Source organism: Durio zibethinus, chromosome 1 (genome assembly GCF_047325235.1).
Source record: "Durio zibethinus cultivar Kanyao isolate XHJ-2024 chromosome 1, ASM4732523v1, whole genome shotgun sequence".
In the NCBI taxonomy this organism is placed as follows: Eukaryota; Viridiplantae; Streptophyta; class Magnoliopsida; order Malvales; family Malvaceae; genus Durio; species Durio zibethinus.
In genome coordinates, this window is record NC_143162.1 from 26875164 (window position 1) to 26893309 (window position 18146).

The window sequence follows — 18146 nt, forward strand, 5'->3', positions numbered from 1 at the left end:
AATAAAAATTAACTTTTAAAAAATAAATAATTTTCATAAAATCCTATTAACATATTGAAGGATAATTTATAGTAGAAAATATTACTAACATATTGGAGAATATTTTTGAAAGTAAAGAGTATTTTCACAAAGTTATATTTTAAATCTTCGATGATGGAATTACTATGAGCGTTATAAATAGCAATCTCTATGTAAATTCTTAAGTGAGAAATTCTTTCTAAATGTTACTAACATATTAGAGAATTTAGAAAATATTTTCAATATCAAGATTCTCACGAAAATTTCAATTATCATAAATAATTTTTTTTTTACAAAAATTAAATAAATTCGATGACAGAGCATTTTCAAAGCATGACAAATAGTCTCTTTGAATACTCTTGAGGTGAGAGTATGTTCTTGAATTATTACCAATATATTTTAGTAATTTAAGGATATTTTCAATATTAAATTACTTGGTAAGTTTTTTAGGCTTTTAGATAACACAAAATTAAGTTGATACTATTCTTTGGGTGGGCAATGTGGAGGTGTTATAACATTTTTCATACATAACCATACTTTTAAACCTAGTTCTGGTTTTGTAGACATAAATTTACATTTTAAATATACTTAAGTGAAGCTTAAAATACCTCTTCAAAATGAAACAAATTTAGTTAAGTGGCCTATCATATCTATACAAAAAAAATTAATGGCGATTTTCTAAAGTTAAGTCTAATAGTAAATGTTCGAATTTATATGTTATGACAATAAATATAATAAAATTCGTTCACATCTAAAATGTAAATGGATAAAACATTGACAAATAATTCATAAATAAATTTTATTTATTTTATTTATTAAATTTAATAAATAATCACAAATAATATTTTAAAATTTATTAATTAAATGAATATATTACGAACATAATTAATTCATTTATGTTTGATTAATTCGTTTACACTCTTAAAAAGATTTAAAAAAAAAAAACGAGGCTTATGTATTTTTGTTTGCTTTTACATATATAGGAGCAAGACAAAAGCTGAAGCAATGGGAGAATTTTAGCTTTGTGATCATATTTAGAAGAGAATGTCAAATTTGTATCATCACTCTTCACTTTGCCTCGTTTTTAAGAAAAACCAAAGCTCCAATTAATTCCTCCCATCTTAGAGCCGAACAATGATTATTATTACTATTTTGATATTCAAACCTGTTAAAGATTTTACTAACAAATCAGACAACTGTTAGAAGGAATGATGAATTTCTATATTTCACAACCTTAATTTCCAGGATATTGATTCACCTTTTGAATTTTTATAAGATTATTTGTTTAAATACATATGATCAGAAATATTAACGGGAAAAAAAGGTTTCAAAAACCTTACTATTTTTCTCAAAAAAAGGGATAACAATTGTTGCATCAAATCCCATAATATAATGTTACATCCATCTTTGAAGTTCTCTTCAGAACGTCATCCATTATAATTCAACAATTTCTTTCTCTCATAAAATCAAAATTCAAAACAGAAAATTGAAATAGAAAAGACTACACGAGTGATCACACTGTAAAATGGTCGTATCTCCTATGACACAATAATATTTTTTTTTCTTCCTGGAAATTAATTTAAAAGAAAAGAAAAGGAAGTTTGAAAAAAAAAAAAACACAATCCAAAAACCAATGAGATCAATTTGTTGACTTTGGATATATAGTTTGGTTCCAACAACTTATTCTGATTGCCACCAAGATTGTGGTCCAATGATACAAATGGAGGACGGAAAATTGGAGAGAAATATTGTTTTTGATTTTCTCCTTCTTCTTTCTTTGTCTTTGCCTTTTGATTTGATTTGATTTGCAAAGAAAAAAAAATCTGCCTTGTCTTGTTGTTTTATAGGTAATTTTCTTTGGTAGTATAAATTAACTATTATCGTTGGAAGGTTAGACCAAGCTTAATTAAATTAAACTAATCTTGTTGTTGAAAATATATTACGTGTGTTAGCATTTTGATGGAGTAAATTAAAGGTCAACATGTGGTTGATGAACAATGATATTAACGTTGGGATAGTTTACTAAAATATAATTTGTGATTCTTTCAATGATTTACATAAAAAAAAAATACAAATTAACTTTCTAAATCTATCGCCTCCATTTTCATGCCACTTATACCTATTAATGACACTTAATTAACAAGTGCAATAAAAATAAGATTAAATCAAATTTAAGACTAATCAGTCTAAGGATAATTAATTAAACAAGCTGTTCTGATACATCCAATTTATAAAAATAATAATTATTTCTTTTACTATTATTATTATTATCATTATCATAAGAAAACTATAGCTTGTCTTACCTCATTACTATTATTAATTAACTAATTAATTAATATTATTTAAAAAAAAAAAGTTGTTTTCTGTAGCACATGCAATCAAACATAAGCATCTTAGATTTCTAGTTTGCGAGTAGCACCGTCCATTTTTAACCCCCACTTTTCTAAATGGGTTGCTATAAAATAGTCAATATATATTTTTTATTAGAATTTTTGGAGGGTCACAAATCGGCATATACCACATGATGGATTATTATACACAACAAATTGAGGTGTCAAAATTATCAAAAAGAATTGAGGTTTCAATAATGAAATGTACATGTGTAATTACTTTTCAATTCAAGGAACAAACCTAGTCTAACATTTCAAGATTGGTCCTCTTCTAATTAGGATGCTTAAGATTTTTTAGTGAGACAATTGAAAGGAGCAAATCAAAAAATAATAATAATAATAATAATAATAATAATTGGACCGAAGTTGAAGGCTGCTAGCAAAGGCAAGCCTAAATATGAAACAGAAATTCCAAAATATCAAAAATTGGGTCTAACAAAGGCTTGAAATAATTAAGTTTGGACTACAGCAGGCCCAAAGGGCTAAAACAACCTTGGAAAATTCAACTTTGTCGAAAGTGAGAATAAAAAAAATATATCAAACTCTAAAGTCCAAAATCAGAGAGAGAGAGAGAGGGAGAGCACTGATGAGGTAGAGAGGTGCGAGCAGGATAAGGAAGATGCAAACCCTGCTTCAGCCCTGTAAGTCATTCTCGTTTCTCAACTCTTCAAGTCTATACGTTGCTTTTAATGGTGCCCCAAGTTGCCAATGTTCTGTTAAAACAACTCACTCTTGTCACTCTTTTACCACTACTCTGACACCAAAAGCTTTGTCTTTTTCGAGTAAATTTGCGTTTTTGAGAAGTACCCGCGTTATTTTTTGCTCTCAAAATGATAGCTTTGATGAATTTTCAAGTACCCAGTTGCCTGAAAGACTTGAAAGTGATAGTAGAATTCGAGAGAATGAGGAGCTCGAACTGCTTAATAAGCCTAATCCAGTACCTTTGAATGTTGATAAAGAGTCTGACAAACCTGATAAAGATGAGGCTTTGGAGCCTTTTTTGAAATTCTTTAGACCTAGAGAATCATTGGAAGTAGAGGAGGGAGGAGGTAAATTAGGAGTTTCTAAGGAGAAAAATGATGAGGTGGAGAAGATTGGTGTTGAATACTATGAGCCAAAACCTGGTGACTTAGTGGTAGGTGTTGTTGTTTCTGGTAATGAGAATAAGCTTGATGTGAATGTTGGGGCTGACATGTTGGGTACAATGTTGACAAAAGAGGTGCTGCCTTTGTATGATAAAGAGATGGAATATTTGACGTGTGATTTGAAAAATAAAGCTGAGGAGTTTATGGTTTATGGGAAGATGGGAATTTTTAAGGATGATGATGCAATGAGTGGGGGGCCAGTGCCTGGAAGGCCAGTGGTTGAGACTGGAACTGTGCTGTTCGCTGAGGTTCTTGGAAGGACACTTAGCGGTCGGCCTTTGCTCTCAACTAGACGGCTCTTCAGGAGGATTGCTTGGCATCGAGTGAGGCAGGTTCTCATCTCACTTTTTTCTTTCCTTCCTAGTAAATTTGGTGATTTTCATGTTTATACTCTGAGATGCTTGATGACTTCGTATTTGCTTAATGGAAACATATCTATGCTTTTATTTTGAATTTTTGAAGTTCTAAGACAATATTAGCTCTTACATATAAACAAGAATGGGGATCTCTTGATAATTAATCTACTTGTTCTTTCAACTTGTTAACTACAAAAGATTAGCATCCAAAAAACCTTAAAGAGTCTTCAATTTTTGAACTTAACTAATGATTTAATCTGAATTTTGGCCAGATAAAACAACTCAATGAACCTATAGAGGTTAAATTTACAGAGTGGAATACAGGTGGTCTGCTGACAAGAATTGAGGTTCGTGTGTCCCATTTCTATTATGTGCTTCTGCATGTGTGTCAATGTGAAACACGTTGCAGACATGGTCTTGCAGGGTTTGCGAGCTTTCCTTCCAAAAGCTGAGTTGATGAAGAGGGTAAACAACTTCTCTGAGTTGAAAGAATATGTAAGTTTCTTGTCATGGGAATTTCTGTAACTGAGTTCTGTTTCTGTTCTGTGTCATGGCTCACTATCATGCATCAATCGGCATTTGGCATAACTCCAGTAAAAGAGCATTTCTAGTCTAAAACCATCTATAGATGGAACAATATTATCTAAACTTAATAAGTTAGAGCCAGATATAGTTGCACTTTATGCATTTAAGTAGTGCTTCTGATTCTGATATACGTATTTATCATTTATATATTCTTTATATGATTGTCTTTAGGAGTTTTGGGGAATTATTTCATGGAGGGAATAATTTTCTTCATGAAAATGAGGATATTTCAAGGCCTTATGCATGTTTATCATTGGTTGAGGATCTAGGCAACCAAACCTTTCTAGTTCTGATGCTGGACTGTTTATCATTATTTTGTTCTAGGTGAAAATAAAAGAAGTTTTGCCTGTATCATAAAATCCCTCTGAATGCATAACAAATGATTTGCCTCTATATATTTATCATATGGCATGCCTTGTCATTCCCCCTTGATCATGTTCTTCCTTGTTGTAGTTTCCACGACAAGCCACCTAGTTATGCAAGTGGCATTCCTAAATCAATGTTCTGTTAAAAGCATTCTTTGAAGAGAATGATTTTAATCAATAAGGTTTATGATCCATGAAGGAATTCATTAGAATTTGAAGAATAACAAACAAAAAAAATTTGAAATTTGGAGTTTCAGCCTTTAAAGTAGCGCTGAAATAAAAAAATTATTGGTAAAAGTAACAGTACTAAGAAGAAGAATAGAAGCGTGATGGTGATAAGAAGGAAATAATTACACAATTGGATATAGGTCTGTTCTATCTACATTTCTTTGTTTCTTTCACTGATTCTGTGCTTCTTAAGACTTGTTTCATTTATGTTATAGGTTGGTTGCAGAATGTATGTGAAAGTTACCCGTATAGATGAGGCTAACAATGACTTAAGACTGAGCGAGAGGGAAGCTTGGGTTAGTAACTATTGCCTCGCTGTTCCTCATTCTTTTTCTGTTGAATATGGCATTTGGTTTCTATCACTTTATTTTAAAAATAGGGGGCTGCTGATATTAAAATGTTGCAGGAAATGCTGAACCTTCGAGATGGAACACTCTTGGAAGGAATTGTTGTGAAAATTTTACCATATGGAGCCCAAGTAAGAATAGGGGATTCCAATAGAAGGTGAGTGCAAAGCTACTTTATTGTTTTGATCCTAATGTCAAGTTTAATGCAAATGTATATGGTTTGTGCGGTTATTATCTTATCATGTAAAGATAAAGTCATCAACATCATAAAAATTAATGAAAAGATAGTGTGAGAGCTTTCTGATAATATTTTAATTAAAGATTCTTGTTTAAAGAAGTAAAAAGAAAAGGGTGGAGGAGAATGGAAATTGGAAGGCAACGAGCAGGGGAAGAGGGATGTTAAATGGTGAATGGATAAAATTATATGAATGTTAAGAGTTCCTACACGTTTTGAGCTTTCAATTTAGTTTTTATGAGCTCAAGGGCTTGTGCATTGCTGCAATATAACAACGTTAAAACAATTTTTTTTTTTATTATTATCAAGTTTTAAAATTAAAATATTGATTTCATAGAAGATCTAGATTTTATTGAAGTTAAAGATAAATAAAGATTTATCATGTGCATTTGAAAATAAATTATTGAGATAGTTGGTGAAATTGAATTTAGAAGTTACTTAACAATTAGATTACTTCAATTATTTTTTTTCAATTATTTTTTTCAAGTATTTAAATTATTGGCTTCAAGAACACAAATTTAGATTCAATCCTTCTATTGTATTGGGATAATAATTTATCATAAATCAATAATCAACAATATTAGTAAAAAACTAATAAATGACGCATGAAAATTTTATCTAGTTGCAATTGGATTTGAACTATAATATTGAAATTTGAGAAAATAATTAAATCAAATATATGATACAAATTAAAAAAAAAATTGGTGGTTAAAATTAAAAGTAAAAACTTTTGCAGCTAAAATCTATTATTCCATCAATGCCATTCATAACTAAAAAACCATGTAAGTATATTTTAATTGGGTAAAAAAAATTAGTGAAAGTTATATTACAAATAAGTCACTCAAAAAAATAAAAACTAATAATTATAGAAATATTAATTCAATTTAAATTTAAAATAATCCATTTTTATAATTAATATTTTTACTTAATAATTTAATTTATGAAAAATAGAAAACAGTATATGTATTGATAAAGTAGTATATTATGTCCTCAACTCCTTGACCTAGTGGTTAAGGAGCTTTAGGGGGATATAGGGGTCTTGATTTCGAACCAAGACTGACTTCCTCTTCCCCATGGGCTATGCCCCTCATGTGTACAAAAAAAGTAGTCTATTATGCTGGTAAAGTAATATAAAACAGTTAAAAAAACAGAAAAAACAACAAAGAAATCAAGAGAACAGACAAAAAAGAAAGGGGGAAATATGCATCTAGAAGATGAGGCAGAATGGGAAAATGAACCATATCAAATATCAGAGAAGACAAATATGGTGGTACTATTCCTCTAACAATGAAATGTGAGAGAATGGACAGTGATTTTGGATTGAGATTTAGTATATAGTATATAATTTAACACGAAGATTATTTGACGGTGAGAGAAAATGACTGGAGCAGACAAGATAGAGTAAATGCTGCATGAATCATGTTTGGCAAGCTCTATAAGCTCACTTTATCCCCTATTGCATTCATTGGAAATATAGAAGTGGCTTTTCTTACGTAACATTTAGCTAAATAAGCAAGTCTGATAGGCACATCATAAAGGCTCAATGACAAATTCATTGTCTCAAACTTTTACAACCGTGTTTTAAAGAAAGAAAATTTGGTGAAAAGATATAAAAAAAAAATGGTGAAAATCTGTCTGTATTTTATAGTGGCCCAAACATCATGCGCCCTGTTTTTAGAGGTAAAAGCATTAGACTGAGGCATTTGTCTTGGTGAGGCAATGCATTGGCCCCAAAGCATCAGGCATAAGTCTGTTGAGCATTACTTTTATATTTAAATAGTAAACATTTGATAAATAATGTTTAGCATTAAAAGGAAAATTTTCAAAAATTGTAAACATTCAGTTCAAATGCCTCCTGCACTGCACCTTGGCACAATTTTATTATGCCAGGCCAAGAGGCATATTCTGATGTGTGCCTGGAAAGTACCTTTTACAATGCTGATATTACACCGCCTCGTTCATCGTAGTTATACTGTAAATTTGTAAGGCTTCTCATTTGACTCTAAATGAGTACTTTCTTTTGCACTTATTAATTGATATGCTTCTCAATTATATGAGTTGTCTGTGCATAATTGTTTGTTTATGTGTTAAGTTTCAACATTTTTCTTGTGCTACTGTCGTAAATTACTCTGAATTTTCAACTGTGTTGCAGTGGGTTGCTCCATATCTCAAATATGAGTAAAACCCGAATTACTTCTGTTGCTGAATTGCTTAAAGAAGGGGAGAAAATCAAGGTTCTTGTTGTGAAGTCACTCTTTCCTGACAAAATATCTCTCAGGTAATAGGACTATGTTGAGAGCTTTGCTATTCCAATTGTTTCTGACTTTTGAATGCTGTTTCTTCCGAAGTACAGTTTCTCTTCCTTGAGACATTATCTGATTCAATTATTTGAATTTATGAAATTCCTTGCACATGATGGAAATTTACCTGCAAAGTGGCACATCTGTGCATGCACAAACAAATGTATTTAGACTTAGAATGGCTTGTAAGTTGTAACCAAGTTTTATACTGTGTTATAGGTGGGAAAAAATGAAATAAAATGTTCTGTTTATATCTTGCTATATGCAGATCTTCACCATTTATTCTGAGCAGATTTCTATGTCCTCTGGTGAATATTTCCTGTTACATCTCTCGATAGATGGTCTAGTTATTTGTTTTTTCATGTCTTTACTATCACTTCCCTATCATATATATCATAGGTTTGATAATGTTTGTTAAACCCTAAATCCAGCACATGAAAATGTTGTTTTATGTTTGGAAATTTGAGCAGGTGAAAGAGGATAAAATAAAACAGTATATTTGACATGCATATGTAAACTTATATCTGTCCGGAAGTTTATAAATGCTCATATAATTTTTCTCATGCGTCTTGCAGTACTGCTGAACTTGAAAGTGAGCCTGGCCTATTTATATCTAGCAAAGAGGTAAAATTATGATTGGTTTTATGAGGAACGTCTGATATGATTTAAGTTAGTCACAATAATTGATAATTAATGTTATGACAGCGAGTATTTTCTGAGGCTGAAGAGATGGCAAAGAAGTACAGGCAAAATCTACCTGCGGTTTCTGTAGCTCATAACATAGAACCTCCTCCAAGTGATGTTTTACCTTTTGAGAATGAAGAAACTCTGTATGCAAATTGGAAGTGGTTCAAATTTGAAAGAGAATGAATCAAGTTGACTTTTAAGGTTGCACTGCCAGATTACGAACTTGTAAAAAAGGGAGATGTTGAGTCTTACTGCCCAACCCTTTGGCCTTTGTGAAATCTACATGATGTTCTACTTTGCATGAAAGAAAGGTGAACATCTTTGGCCATTCTGTTGGAAATAGAGAAATCTTTTCTGGCCTGCATTCTACTTCAGATCACCAATGTATAATCCGCTTTAAAGGAAATTGAAATAGAAGTGTACACAATGATCATTGCATCAAAGTAATCTCCATTGTTCAAATGTTGTACACAAACTTGCATCTTTTTTTTTTTTTGTTACTGATGGCATTGGAGAAAACCTGGAAAGGAATAAATTTTTAGTTTTCAGATCACATTAATTAAGATACCAAATGTATTAATGTGAAATTTTGAACAGCCAAAACCAGCCCAGCAAATCAGTTTATGGTTATGCCAAGACAAATACTTCTTCTAGGTGTCTGTTCCCATGTTAGTTTTATCAATTGAAGGCATTGAATTGAGCAAAATTATGCCCCAAGGCCAAGGGCTAGTAACTCTGCAAAGGTATAGCCACTAACTAAGCAAACTTTCTGATTGCCTTGGCCAATTTTTTTTTTGTTTTTTCCATGGCTATTGCCAATAACATTGCAAAGTGTGGTAAATTCCACCAAAAGTACTTTTTTGGGCTTTAATTGGCCGTAGCCCTACAAGACATTTTGAGGTTCAACAATTTTCTTAGTCCCCCGTACCACAGTAAAGTGAAAAGATTTGTCAAATACACTAGCAATACTATTTCGTCCCCCGTACACCTACTATACTAAAAATGCATGCATTCCAATGCATGAATTTTATTTATTTAATTATTTAATTATTTTGAGGTTGGAAAAGTCTACACTGAAAGCGGGATTTCAGAAATATGTCTTTGAAACTCAGTATTTTTGTTTTCGAATATAAAACTTATGGCAAAAGTTATCAAACCCTTTACCAACCCTAACGATCAGTTGTCTTAAAATTAATTTTTAAAACCCACCTCATTTTTGAGAGCCACCCTTTTTGTCTTCTTCATGTTTTTTTCTCTTAATAATAATAATAATAATAATAATAATAATGTTTGTTCGCTTTTACATTAAAAATCTACCGTTTCATATATAGAATCTAAGTGAACAAAGTTGTTGGACATGCATGCCCTAATTATAATTACATACATAGGGTTAGGGGCTCCATGAACTTGAAGACAAAGACAATTAAGAAAATTAATGGCATACAGTACTCTTTAGTGTCAGTTTTATCTGACACAAGGGGTTATATAATATTTATGATTCTAGCATAAGAGTTTTTTTTTTTTAATTAATATGGTTCCATTTTAATTCTTTTATAATTCACGAATGAAAAAAAAAAAAACTTAAGGATTTTGTTTAAAAGCAAAACACAATTACTCATGAAATATATATATATATATATAAAAGAAATAGAAGATGTTGTTAGTATATAAAATTGGAGGTTCCCCGTGCGCAGACCAAAGTCCATTTTGGCAGGCTTAAGTCCAGCTCTTTTGCATCTCAGTGGACTGACTGACTGACTGAGTGCCAGTGTAATTTGCATATTTTTAATCGTAAGGCTTGTTCTTAAAAGGAGCTGCATATTATATTAATTAATTTTCGTAATTGATTAAGTTTAAGGAGACAAATTAAGGCGTCAAATGAAACACTTTCAATTGCATACTTTATCTTTAAGATTAAGCACTCATGACTTAAATGTTCAAATGTCCCCAAAACAGCCAATTCAATTTATAGCTTGGATAACAAGAGATATTAAACCTTTAATCTTAAATTTTGTATACATTATTTATACGTATAGATATTATGCCATATCCTTTTCTTATTTTTTTTTATTTTTTTATAATAAGGTGAAAGATCATATTCTAAATTTTACTTGAATCTAATTTCTTTTTCGAGTTAAATTTAAAGCTGTTTTTTTTTTTTTTTATGTCGACCTAATATATTTAAGATTTATATTTTAAAATGTTTTACCAAAACTTAAACTATAATCAATTAAAAAATGAACGAAACCCTTGTGAATTGGATTTGCATCATTTAGCATAACCCTGGCTAATTTCTAATAATCAAATAAAAATTAAAATACATATGAAAAAAAAAAATTTTTTTTATGTAAAAGCATTTAAGAAGTTAATTTCAAAAAAAAAAAAAGTTTAAGAAGTTAGTATATGAAATTGAAATGTAGCGGCGCATTAACATATAATTGTATGGATCTTGCATCTTTTATGGGGAACTGGCTGGACCTCCCCAGAATATATTTAGTACAAATATTATAATCATAGGTTATATTATTATAGTTATGTTAATTTATGATTTTATCATCCGAATCTTAAGATTTTACTTACTAGTAATAAAATATTTATCAAATCCACATTTTATGCAAACTATGTATATATACATGTTATTTAGCATAATATCATTATTTTCGATCCACTTTATTTGTACATAACATCTTGCAGTTAGCTAAGTAAGAAGGGTGAACCCTAGGCATGAAACGGAGGTTAGAATTAGGAATCGGGCTTGTTATTTGAGCCTAATTATTATCTGTTTTCGACTTCAAGGACCCAAGCGCAAAACAAGTACAGTAGTAACTAGGGCTTTGGTGTCATGCAGAACTTGATTTTGAGCATCCAATAAACAAAAATATTAAAATAACTATAATTCCAAAAATACCCATCCAATCAACTTCACAAAGGTATAAAAGAGTCATTACACACCAAATTAACGTATTATCTGCTTCAAAAATTTTATGACATTAATGTTCCGTCAAAAACCCCCCAAAAAGAAAAAACTCTAATAAACGCCAAAATTGAAACCAGTGCCCTAATTTATTCAACAAAATCCCCATTCTCTCTCATCTCATGTGACCCCACGTTTTACAGATTTTTCTTTTGCCCCACTCCCAAAACAAACCCACCACCCTTTCCTCGGTAATCAAATCAAACTTACCTTACTTAATCTCACCATCCCCATAGTAAAAAAAAAAAACCCTTTTTTTTTCCTTCACCAAAATTTCTTATGCGAGTTTTCCTGTATCTGCACGCCACCCTTGAGCCCTAACTCTTTAAAATAAAAACTAAGCAGACGTTTATGGACACCGACACATAGTTAGAGATAGGTACTAAAATAAACAGAGAGAAAAAGACATTGAAATTAGTTTACTTGCTGCTAACCCTTTTGCCTTTCGCATTCTCCAAAGCTGCCTGCCTTACTCCTATCCTATTGTCACCAGAGTCTTGTATTCCCTAGGCATGCTTTGTTTCTGCCCCTGCCCAAGGGGATATGGATACTGAAACTCTTGATTCCATCTCTCTTTTTCCATATTAATATTGCTATATATTAGCAAACTAAAATTTACCCCCATTTTAATTTTTTTTAAAATTTTTTATAATTAAAATTTTATAATTATTTTTTTATAAGTAAAATTATTTAACAAAAGAAATGAGTTTAATTTTTTAAACAATAGTATTAAATATCTTATGAATATCTCGACCAAAAAAATATATATCTTGTGAATATGTTGATGTCTAAGCTCCGAAAAACTTGTCATTAAAAACGAATATGAAAAGTTAACATGGTTATTTAGAAAAAGTGAGTTTTGGCATTAGTACAAGTGTCAAATATGCCGAGGATAAACCCTTACTCTTGAATTCGTAAATTGCATTATTCAAAATGCATGTGAAAATAATCAAATATGTGTTTTGTATAAGCCAATATTAACATCTTAGGTTCAACCATTGGATTCTGCTTCTCATCAGGGCCCACCTGAAGGGGTCCCAGCTAAATGCGGAATTGTCTTTGATGATGACACGTGTAAACCTGGTGATGAAGGAAACAAAGGATGCTTAAAATTTTGGTCACCATTACTGCAAAGAGATCAAGGGTTGAGTTGGAACATAGTTATTGTTTTTTCTTTTCGGCCAATATGATATAATTACTGTTGAATAGATAATTGGGGGCAATACCGGCCAATTAAAAATATTTGTGTCGCCCAAATCGCTTGGATAAAATAAGCATTGGCATTTAAATGTTAGAGGAAATGCAGTCTTTCAAAGTCTAGACTATCATAGGTAACAAGCAAGTCACGGCTAGGCAACACACTCATTCAAAAACTCAAAGCTAATCCATCACCATCAGCCAGCCTCCACCACCCTTTATCGTGAACTCGTAACTGCCATCGCCAACACTCACGGTGTATGCCCTGGCGGACCTTAGCCTTCAAAAGCTTCTCACCATTACTACCTGTCACAGCTTTTTCTTTGTCTTTGGTGCCACCACCTAGAGGGGACTTATTTTTTTCTTTGTTGGTAATGTTTTCTTCACCATCAGTGCTATGACTTGATTTTTAAATACAGGCTTGTAATGGAGATTTATGGTACATATCTTTTTCTCGATGCTCACATGCATGGTTTCATCGCTAAATGTGTGCTCAAGTTCAACAGTTTGGTGTAAAATGTAAGCAAACCTCACGTCCAGAGAAACCTAGCGCTCTCACATGCATGTTGTCTGCTAGAAGTGGACTTTCGCTACTAGCACCGTCACCTCCACCAAGACCAAGACAACCTCTCAAGAAGCCTCTCTTCTCTCAATCCCATTTCTTAGTTTTCATCTCCAAGCCATTTTCATAGCTCAAATGGCAAGGCCTAGCCATTTTGTAAGGACCCATTTCTTGTTCTTTCTGTTCCTTTTTAGCATAGCCATAACTAGAACACTTTTTGTCACCTCTCTTTCACCTGATGGAGAAGCCCTTCTCTCTCTTCTATCATCTGCGAGCCCATCTGCAAGAGCATCCTCATCGATTCTCTCTTCATGGAACCCAAAAAGCCAAACTCCATGTTCCTGGCAAGGCATAACATGTTCTCCACAAGACAGAGTTATCTCCCTCTCTCTACCTAACACATTCCTCAATCTCTCTTCTCTACCGCCACAACTGTCCTCTCTTTCTTCCTTGCAACTTCTCAATCTCTCTTCCACCAATATTTCAGGAACAATCCCTCCTTCCTTTGGTGAACTTAATCATCTTCGCCTTTTAGACCTCTCGTCTAACTCTCTCTCAGGTTCCATTCCTCAAGAGCTCGGCCAACTTTCTTTACTACAGTTTCTTTTCTTGAATTCAAATAGATTGACTGGTAGGATTCCTCAACAACTAGCTAACCTCACTTCACTGCAAGTTCTTTGTCTACAAGACAATCTCATCAATGGCTCAATACCTTCTCAACTGGGTTCACTGGTGTCCCTCCAGCAGTTCAGAATAGGAGGTACTCCTTATCTAACAGGAGAAATTCCTTCACAGTTAGGACTACTTACCAATCTTACCACATTTGGAGCTGCGGCCACAGGGCTTTCTGGTGTGATACCACCAACATTTGGCAACTTGATCAACCTCCAAACTCTGGCTCTTTATGATACAGAGGTTTTTGGTTCAATACCACCTGAACTGGGGCTATGCTCAGAGTTGAGGAATCTGTATTTGCACATGAACAAGCTCACTGGTACTATTCCTCCTCAATTGGGTAAGCTGCAAAAGCTTACTAGCTTGCTTTTATGGGGTAATGCATTGTCTGGTTCAATCCCAGCTGAGCTTTCGAATTGTTCGTCACTTGTTGTGCTTGATGCTTCTGCTAACGATCTTTCCGGTGAAATTCCTGGTGACATTGGAAAGCTGGTGGTTCTTGAGCAACTTCACTTGTCTGATAATTCACTAGCCGGGTTAATTCCTTGGCAGTTAAGCAACTGCTCGAGTCTGACTGCTCTTCAACTTGACAAGAATCAATTATTCGGTACAATCCCATGGCAGTTAGGTAACTTGAAATACTTGCAGAATTTCTTTTTGTGGGGAAATTCAGTTTCTGGAACAATTCCATCTTCTTTTGGTAACTGCACGGAGCTTTACGCACTTGACCTTTCAAGGAACAAGCTTACTGGTTCAATACCAGAAGAGATTTTTAGTTTGAAGAAGCTGAGCAAGCTTCTGCTTCTGGGAAACTCTTTATCAGGAGGGTTGCCAAGAAGTGTTGCAAACTGTCAGTCACTGGTGAGGTTAAGGCTTGGAGAGAACCAGCTTTCAGGGCAGATACCTAAGGAGATTGGCCAGCTGCAGAACCTGGTCTTCCTTGACTTATACATGAATCATTTCTCCGGTGGCCTCCCTTTTGAGATAGCCAACATCACAGTTCTTGAGCTATTGGATGTACACAATAACTACATTACTGGGGAAATCCCATATCAGCTTGGGGAGCTCCTGAATTTAGAGCAGCTTGATCTCAGCCGAAACAGCTTCACAGGAGAAATTCCATCGAGCTTTGGTAATTTAAGTTACTTGAACAAGCTCATTCTCAATAACAATTTACTAACATGGTCTATCCCAAAATCCTTTCGAAATTTGGAGAAACTTACCCTGCTTGATTTAAGCTACAACAGTCTCTCTCGTGAAATTCCACCTGAAATTGGTTATCTGACAAGCTTAACAATCAGTTTGGACTTGAGCTCCAATATGTTTACAGGTGAAATACCAGAATCGATGTCTAGTTTGACACAGTTACAGTCACTTGATCTGTCACATAATATGCTATATGGAAGAATTAAGGTTTTAGGTTTCCTTACTAGTCTTACTTCTTTGAATATATCCTTTAACAATTTCTCAGGTCCTATTCCCGTAACACCTTTCTTTAGGACTCTTTCTTCTAATTCTTACCTTCAAAACCCGAATTTATGTGAATCTATGGATGGTTCTACTTGTTCCTCACGTATAATTAGAGAGAGTGGATTAAGATCAGCCAAAACTGTTGCTTTGATCTCTGTGATTCTGGCCTCAGTTACTATAGCTGTCCTTGCTTCATGGTTTCTAGTTACAAGGAATCATAGGTACATGGTAGAGAAATCTGCAGAAGCATTATCCTCTTCACCAGGAGCTGAAGATTTCTCTTATCCATGGACCTTCATTCCATTTCAAAAGCTCAATTTTACCATTGATAACATTTTGGACTGTCTCAAGGATGAGAATGTGATTGGAAAAGGTTGTTCAGGGGTTGTTTACAAAGCAGAAATGCCCAGTGGCGAGCTGATTGCAGTAAAAAAGCTCTGGAAAACAAAACAAGATGAAGAGCCTGCAGTGGACTCTTTTGCAGCAGAAATTCAGATTCTCGGACACATTCGACATAGGAATATTGTCAAACTCTTAGGATATTGTTCCAATAAAAGTGTTAAGCTCCTTTTATACAACTACATCCCAAATGGTAATCTGCAACAGCTTTTGCGAAGCAACAGAAACTTGGATTGGGAAACCCGGTACAAGATCGCTACTGGAGCAGCTCAAGGTTTAGCTTATCTGCATCATGATTGCGTACCTGCAATTCTTCACAGAGATGTCAAGTGCAATAACATACTTCTAGACTCCAAGTATGAGGCTTATCTGGCAGATTTTGGTTTGGCAAAACTGATGAACTCTCCGGGCTACCACCATGCAGTGTCCAGAGTAGCTGGCTCCTACGGTTATATTGCTCCAGGCAAGCATCCCTAATTTCACTCAACTTAGTTTTGTAAATTGTAATGCTTGTTGCAGATCATTGTACACAACTTGATCATTGAGTTCCATTTTAACCTTGTATGTTTAGTTGGAGAGGGATACTCATGCCTGTATGCAGACATATATAGTTTAGTGAAGCTGTTTGGACTTTTGGTTGAAGATTAGTGACCTTTAACTTGTTAGAGAAGTCTTTAAATTGATTTGTTCTCATGTAGTGTGACTTTTAGCTACCAATATATATATGTGTTCGTCGTGTTGGAAAAGATGGTTTCAGAAATCTTTACCATGATTAGTTATTTAATCTCGTCTTTGCAAGTGTTGATGTCAAATCTAACAAATGTCTATAATCAATGCAGAATATGGTTACACAACGAACATAACTGAGAAAAGCGATGTCTACAGTTATGGAGTGGTTCTGCTGGAGATACTAAGTGGGCGTAGCGCAGTTGAATCTCACGTGGGTGAGGGAATGCACATTGTTGAGTGGGTGAAAAAGAAAATGGGTAGCTATGAACCGGCTGCATCGATTCTAGACACAAAGCTTCAAGGATTGCCAGATCCAATGGTTCAAGAAATGCTTCAAACCCTTGGAATTGCAATGTTTTGTGTGAACTCTTCACCTGCAGAAAGGCCAACCATGAAGGAAGTGGTGGCACTACTAATGGAGGTGAAAAGCCCACCTGAAGAATGGGGAAAGACTTCTCAACCTCTAATAAAGCAGTCCTCAAATCAAAGCTAATTTTGTTTTTTCTGTTCTAAATTCCAAGAACATCATAGATTGATTTTCTTTCCTATCCCAAGATAAAGAAAAGAGTGGTGCTGTTATGGGAAAAGAAAAGGAGATATTGTTGGATTTGAATGGTCTTGGGGTCTGATGTACAGTTTTGTAAACATCAATGTTGCTGCTGATTTGCTCTCTTAGTGCTTTTCTTTTCTGTTTTTTGTTTCATTTTCTAATGGATCATGTTACACGTTTTCTTATATCCAAGGCCCTGTAAATCTTTGAGCCTAATCCTTGTTATTCTTAGTTGCTGATATCAGCTAAATTCCAGAGTGAATGGTAATTTTCAACCTTCAACATTTCAATTCCATCCTTTGCAAGGCTCGCAAATTTCTGCCCGAGTTTGTGCTCACATGTAGGTAGTTTTTTTTGGACAAAGGAAGCTATAGCTTGGGATAGGAGAAGAGGTTGTAAATGTAGGTATTTGAACTCTAGATTCTTTGAATATTATCATTTAAGGATAATTGTATTAATCAACAGAGTTAAACTTCAGATTTGGTGTTTGTACATAAAAAAAAGTTACAAAGAGAGAAACGTACAAGAATTTAAATTGTATACCATTAGTGTCTGATAAATTTTCTTTCAATTCTGTTATTAATATACTGAACTACTTACTATATTGGACGGTATTGGCACAATATAAGAAACAATTTTACAACAAAAATGTATGAATGAAGCATAACTTTTCAAACCTTATGGTCATCAAATCCTAATCTATTTAGATTGAAACGATACTTAAATCTTGTCAGATAATGTAGAAGCATAGGTTTGTCTAAAAGTTTTTGAAATGAAAAAAAAAATGCATCAACGTTTAAACAACCAGGAAAAAGGGAAAAGGTGGGAACTGGGAAGGTGGAGACAAAGAGAGTGAAATTATTAACCTTATATGCAGATGAAAATAAACCTGAAAACGTGGGGCAAGTGATGTAGTTGTGAATAGCCTTTAATA

At 33.4% G+C, this 18146-nt stretch overlaps 2 protein-coding genes across 2 annotated transcripts; both read left to right on the forward strand.

Moving 5' to 3' along the window:
• Positions 1-2953: 2953 nt before the first annotated feature.
• LOC111312197 (protein PIGMENT DEFECTIVE 338, chloroplastic) lies at positions 2954-9131 on the forward strand. The gene is made up of 8 exons (XM_022912255.2): positions 2954-3885; positions 4182-4256; positions 4333-4404; positions 5303-5383; positions 5494-5591; positions 7822-7947; positions 8545-8593; positions 8675-9131. Exons 1-8 carry the CDS (start codon positions 3028-3030, stop codon positions 8837-8839), a joined length of 1524 nt encoding a protein of 507 aa, XP_022767990.2. The 5' UTR covers positions 2954-3027; the 3' UTR covers positions 8840-9131.
• Positions 9132-12756: 3625 nt separating this feature from the next.
• LOC111311183 (Leucine-rich receptor-like protein kinase family protein) lies at positions 12757-17505 on the forward strand. The gene is made up of 2 exons (XM_022910556.2): positions 12757-16396; positions 16773-17505. The coding sequence occupies exons 1-2, from the start codon at positions 13525-13527 to the stop codon at positions 17153-17155; spliced, it is 3255 nt and encodes a 1084-aa protein (XP_022766291.2). The 5' UTR covers positions 12757-13524; the 3' UTR covers positions 17156-17505.
• Positions 17506-18146: the final 641 nt, after the last annotated feature.

Excerpts from the sequence above, each read along its gene's own strand:
- LOC111311183 (XM_022910556.2), top strand. The coding sequence starts at position 13,525 with ATGGCAAGGCCTAGCCATTTTGTAAGGACCCATTTCTTGTTCTTTCTG. Across the intron at positions 16,397-16,772 it reads CTACGGTTATATTGCTCCAG|AATATGGTTACACAACGAAC; the intron begins GCAAGCATCCCT and ends TAATCAATGCAG.
- LOC111312197 (XM_022912255.2), top strand. The coding sequence starts at position 3,028 with ATGCAAACCCTGCTTCAGCCCTGTAAGTCATTCTCGTTTCTCAACTCT. Across the intron at positions 3,886-4,181 it reads CTTGGCATCGAGTGAGGCAG|ATAAAACAACTCAATGAACC; the intron begins GTTCTCATCTCA and ends AATTTTGGCCAG. Across the intron at positions 4,405-5,302 it reads TCTCTGAGTTGAAAGAATAT|GTTGGTTGCAGAATGTATGT; the intron begins GTAAGTTTCTTG and ends TTTATGTTATAG.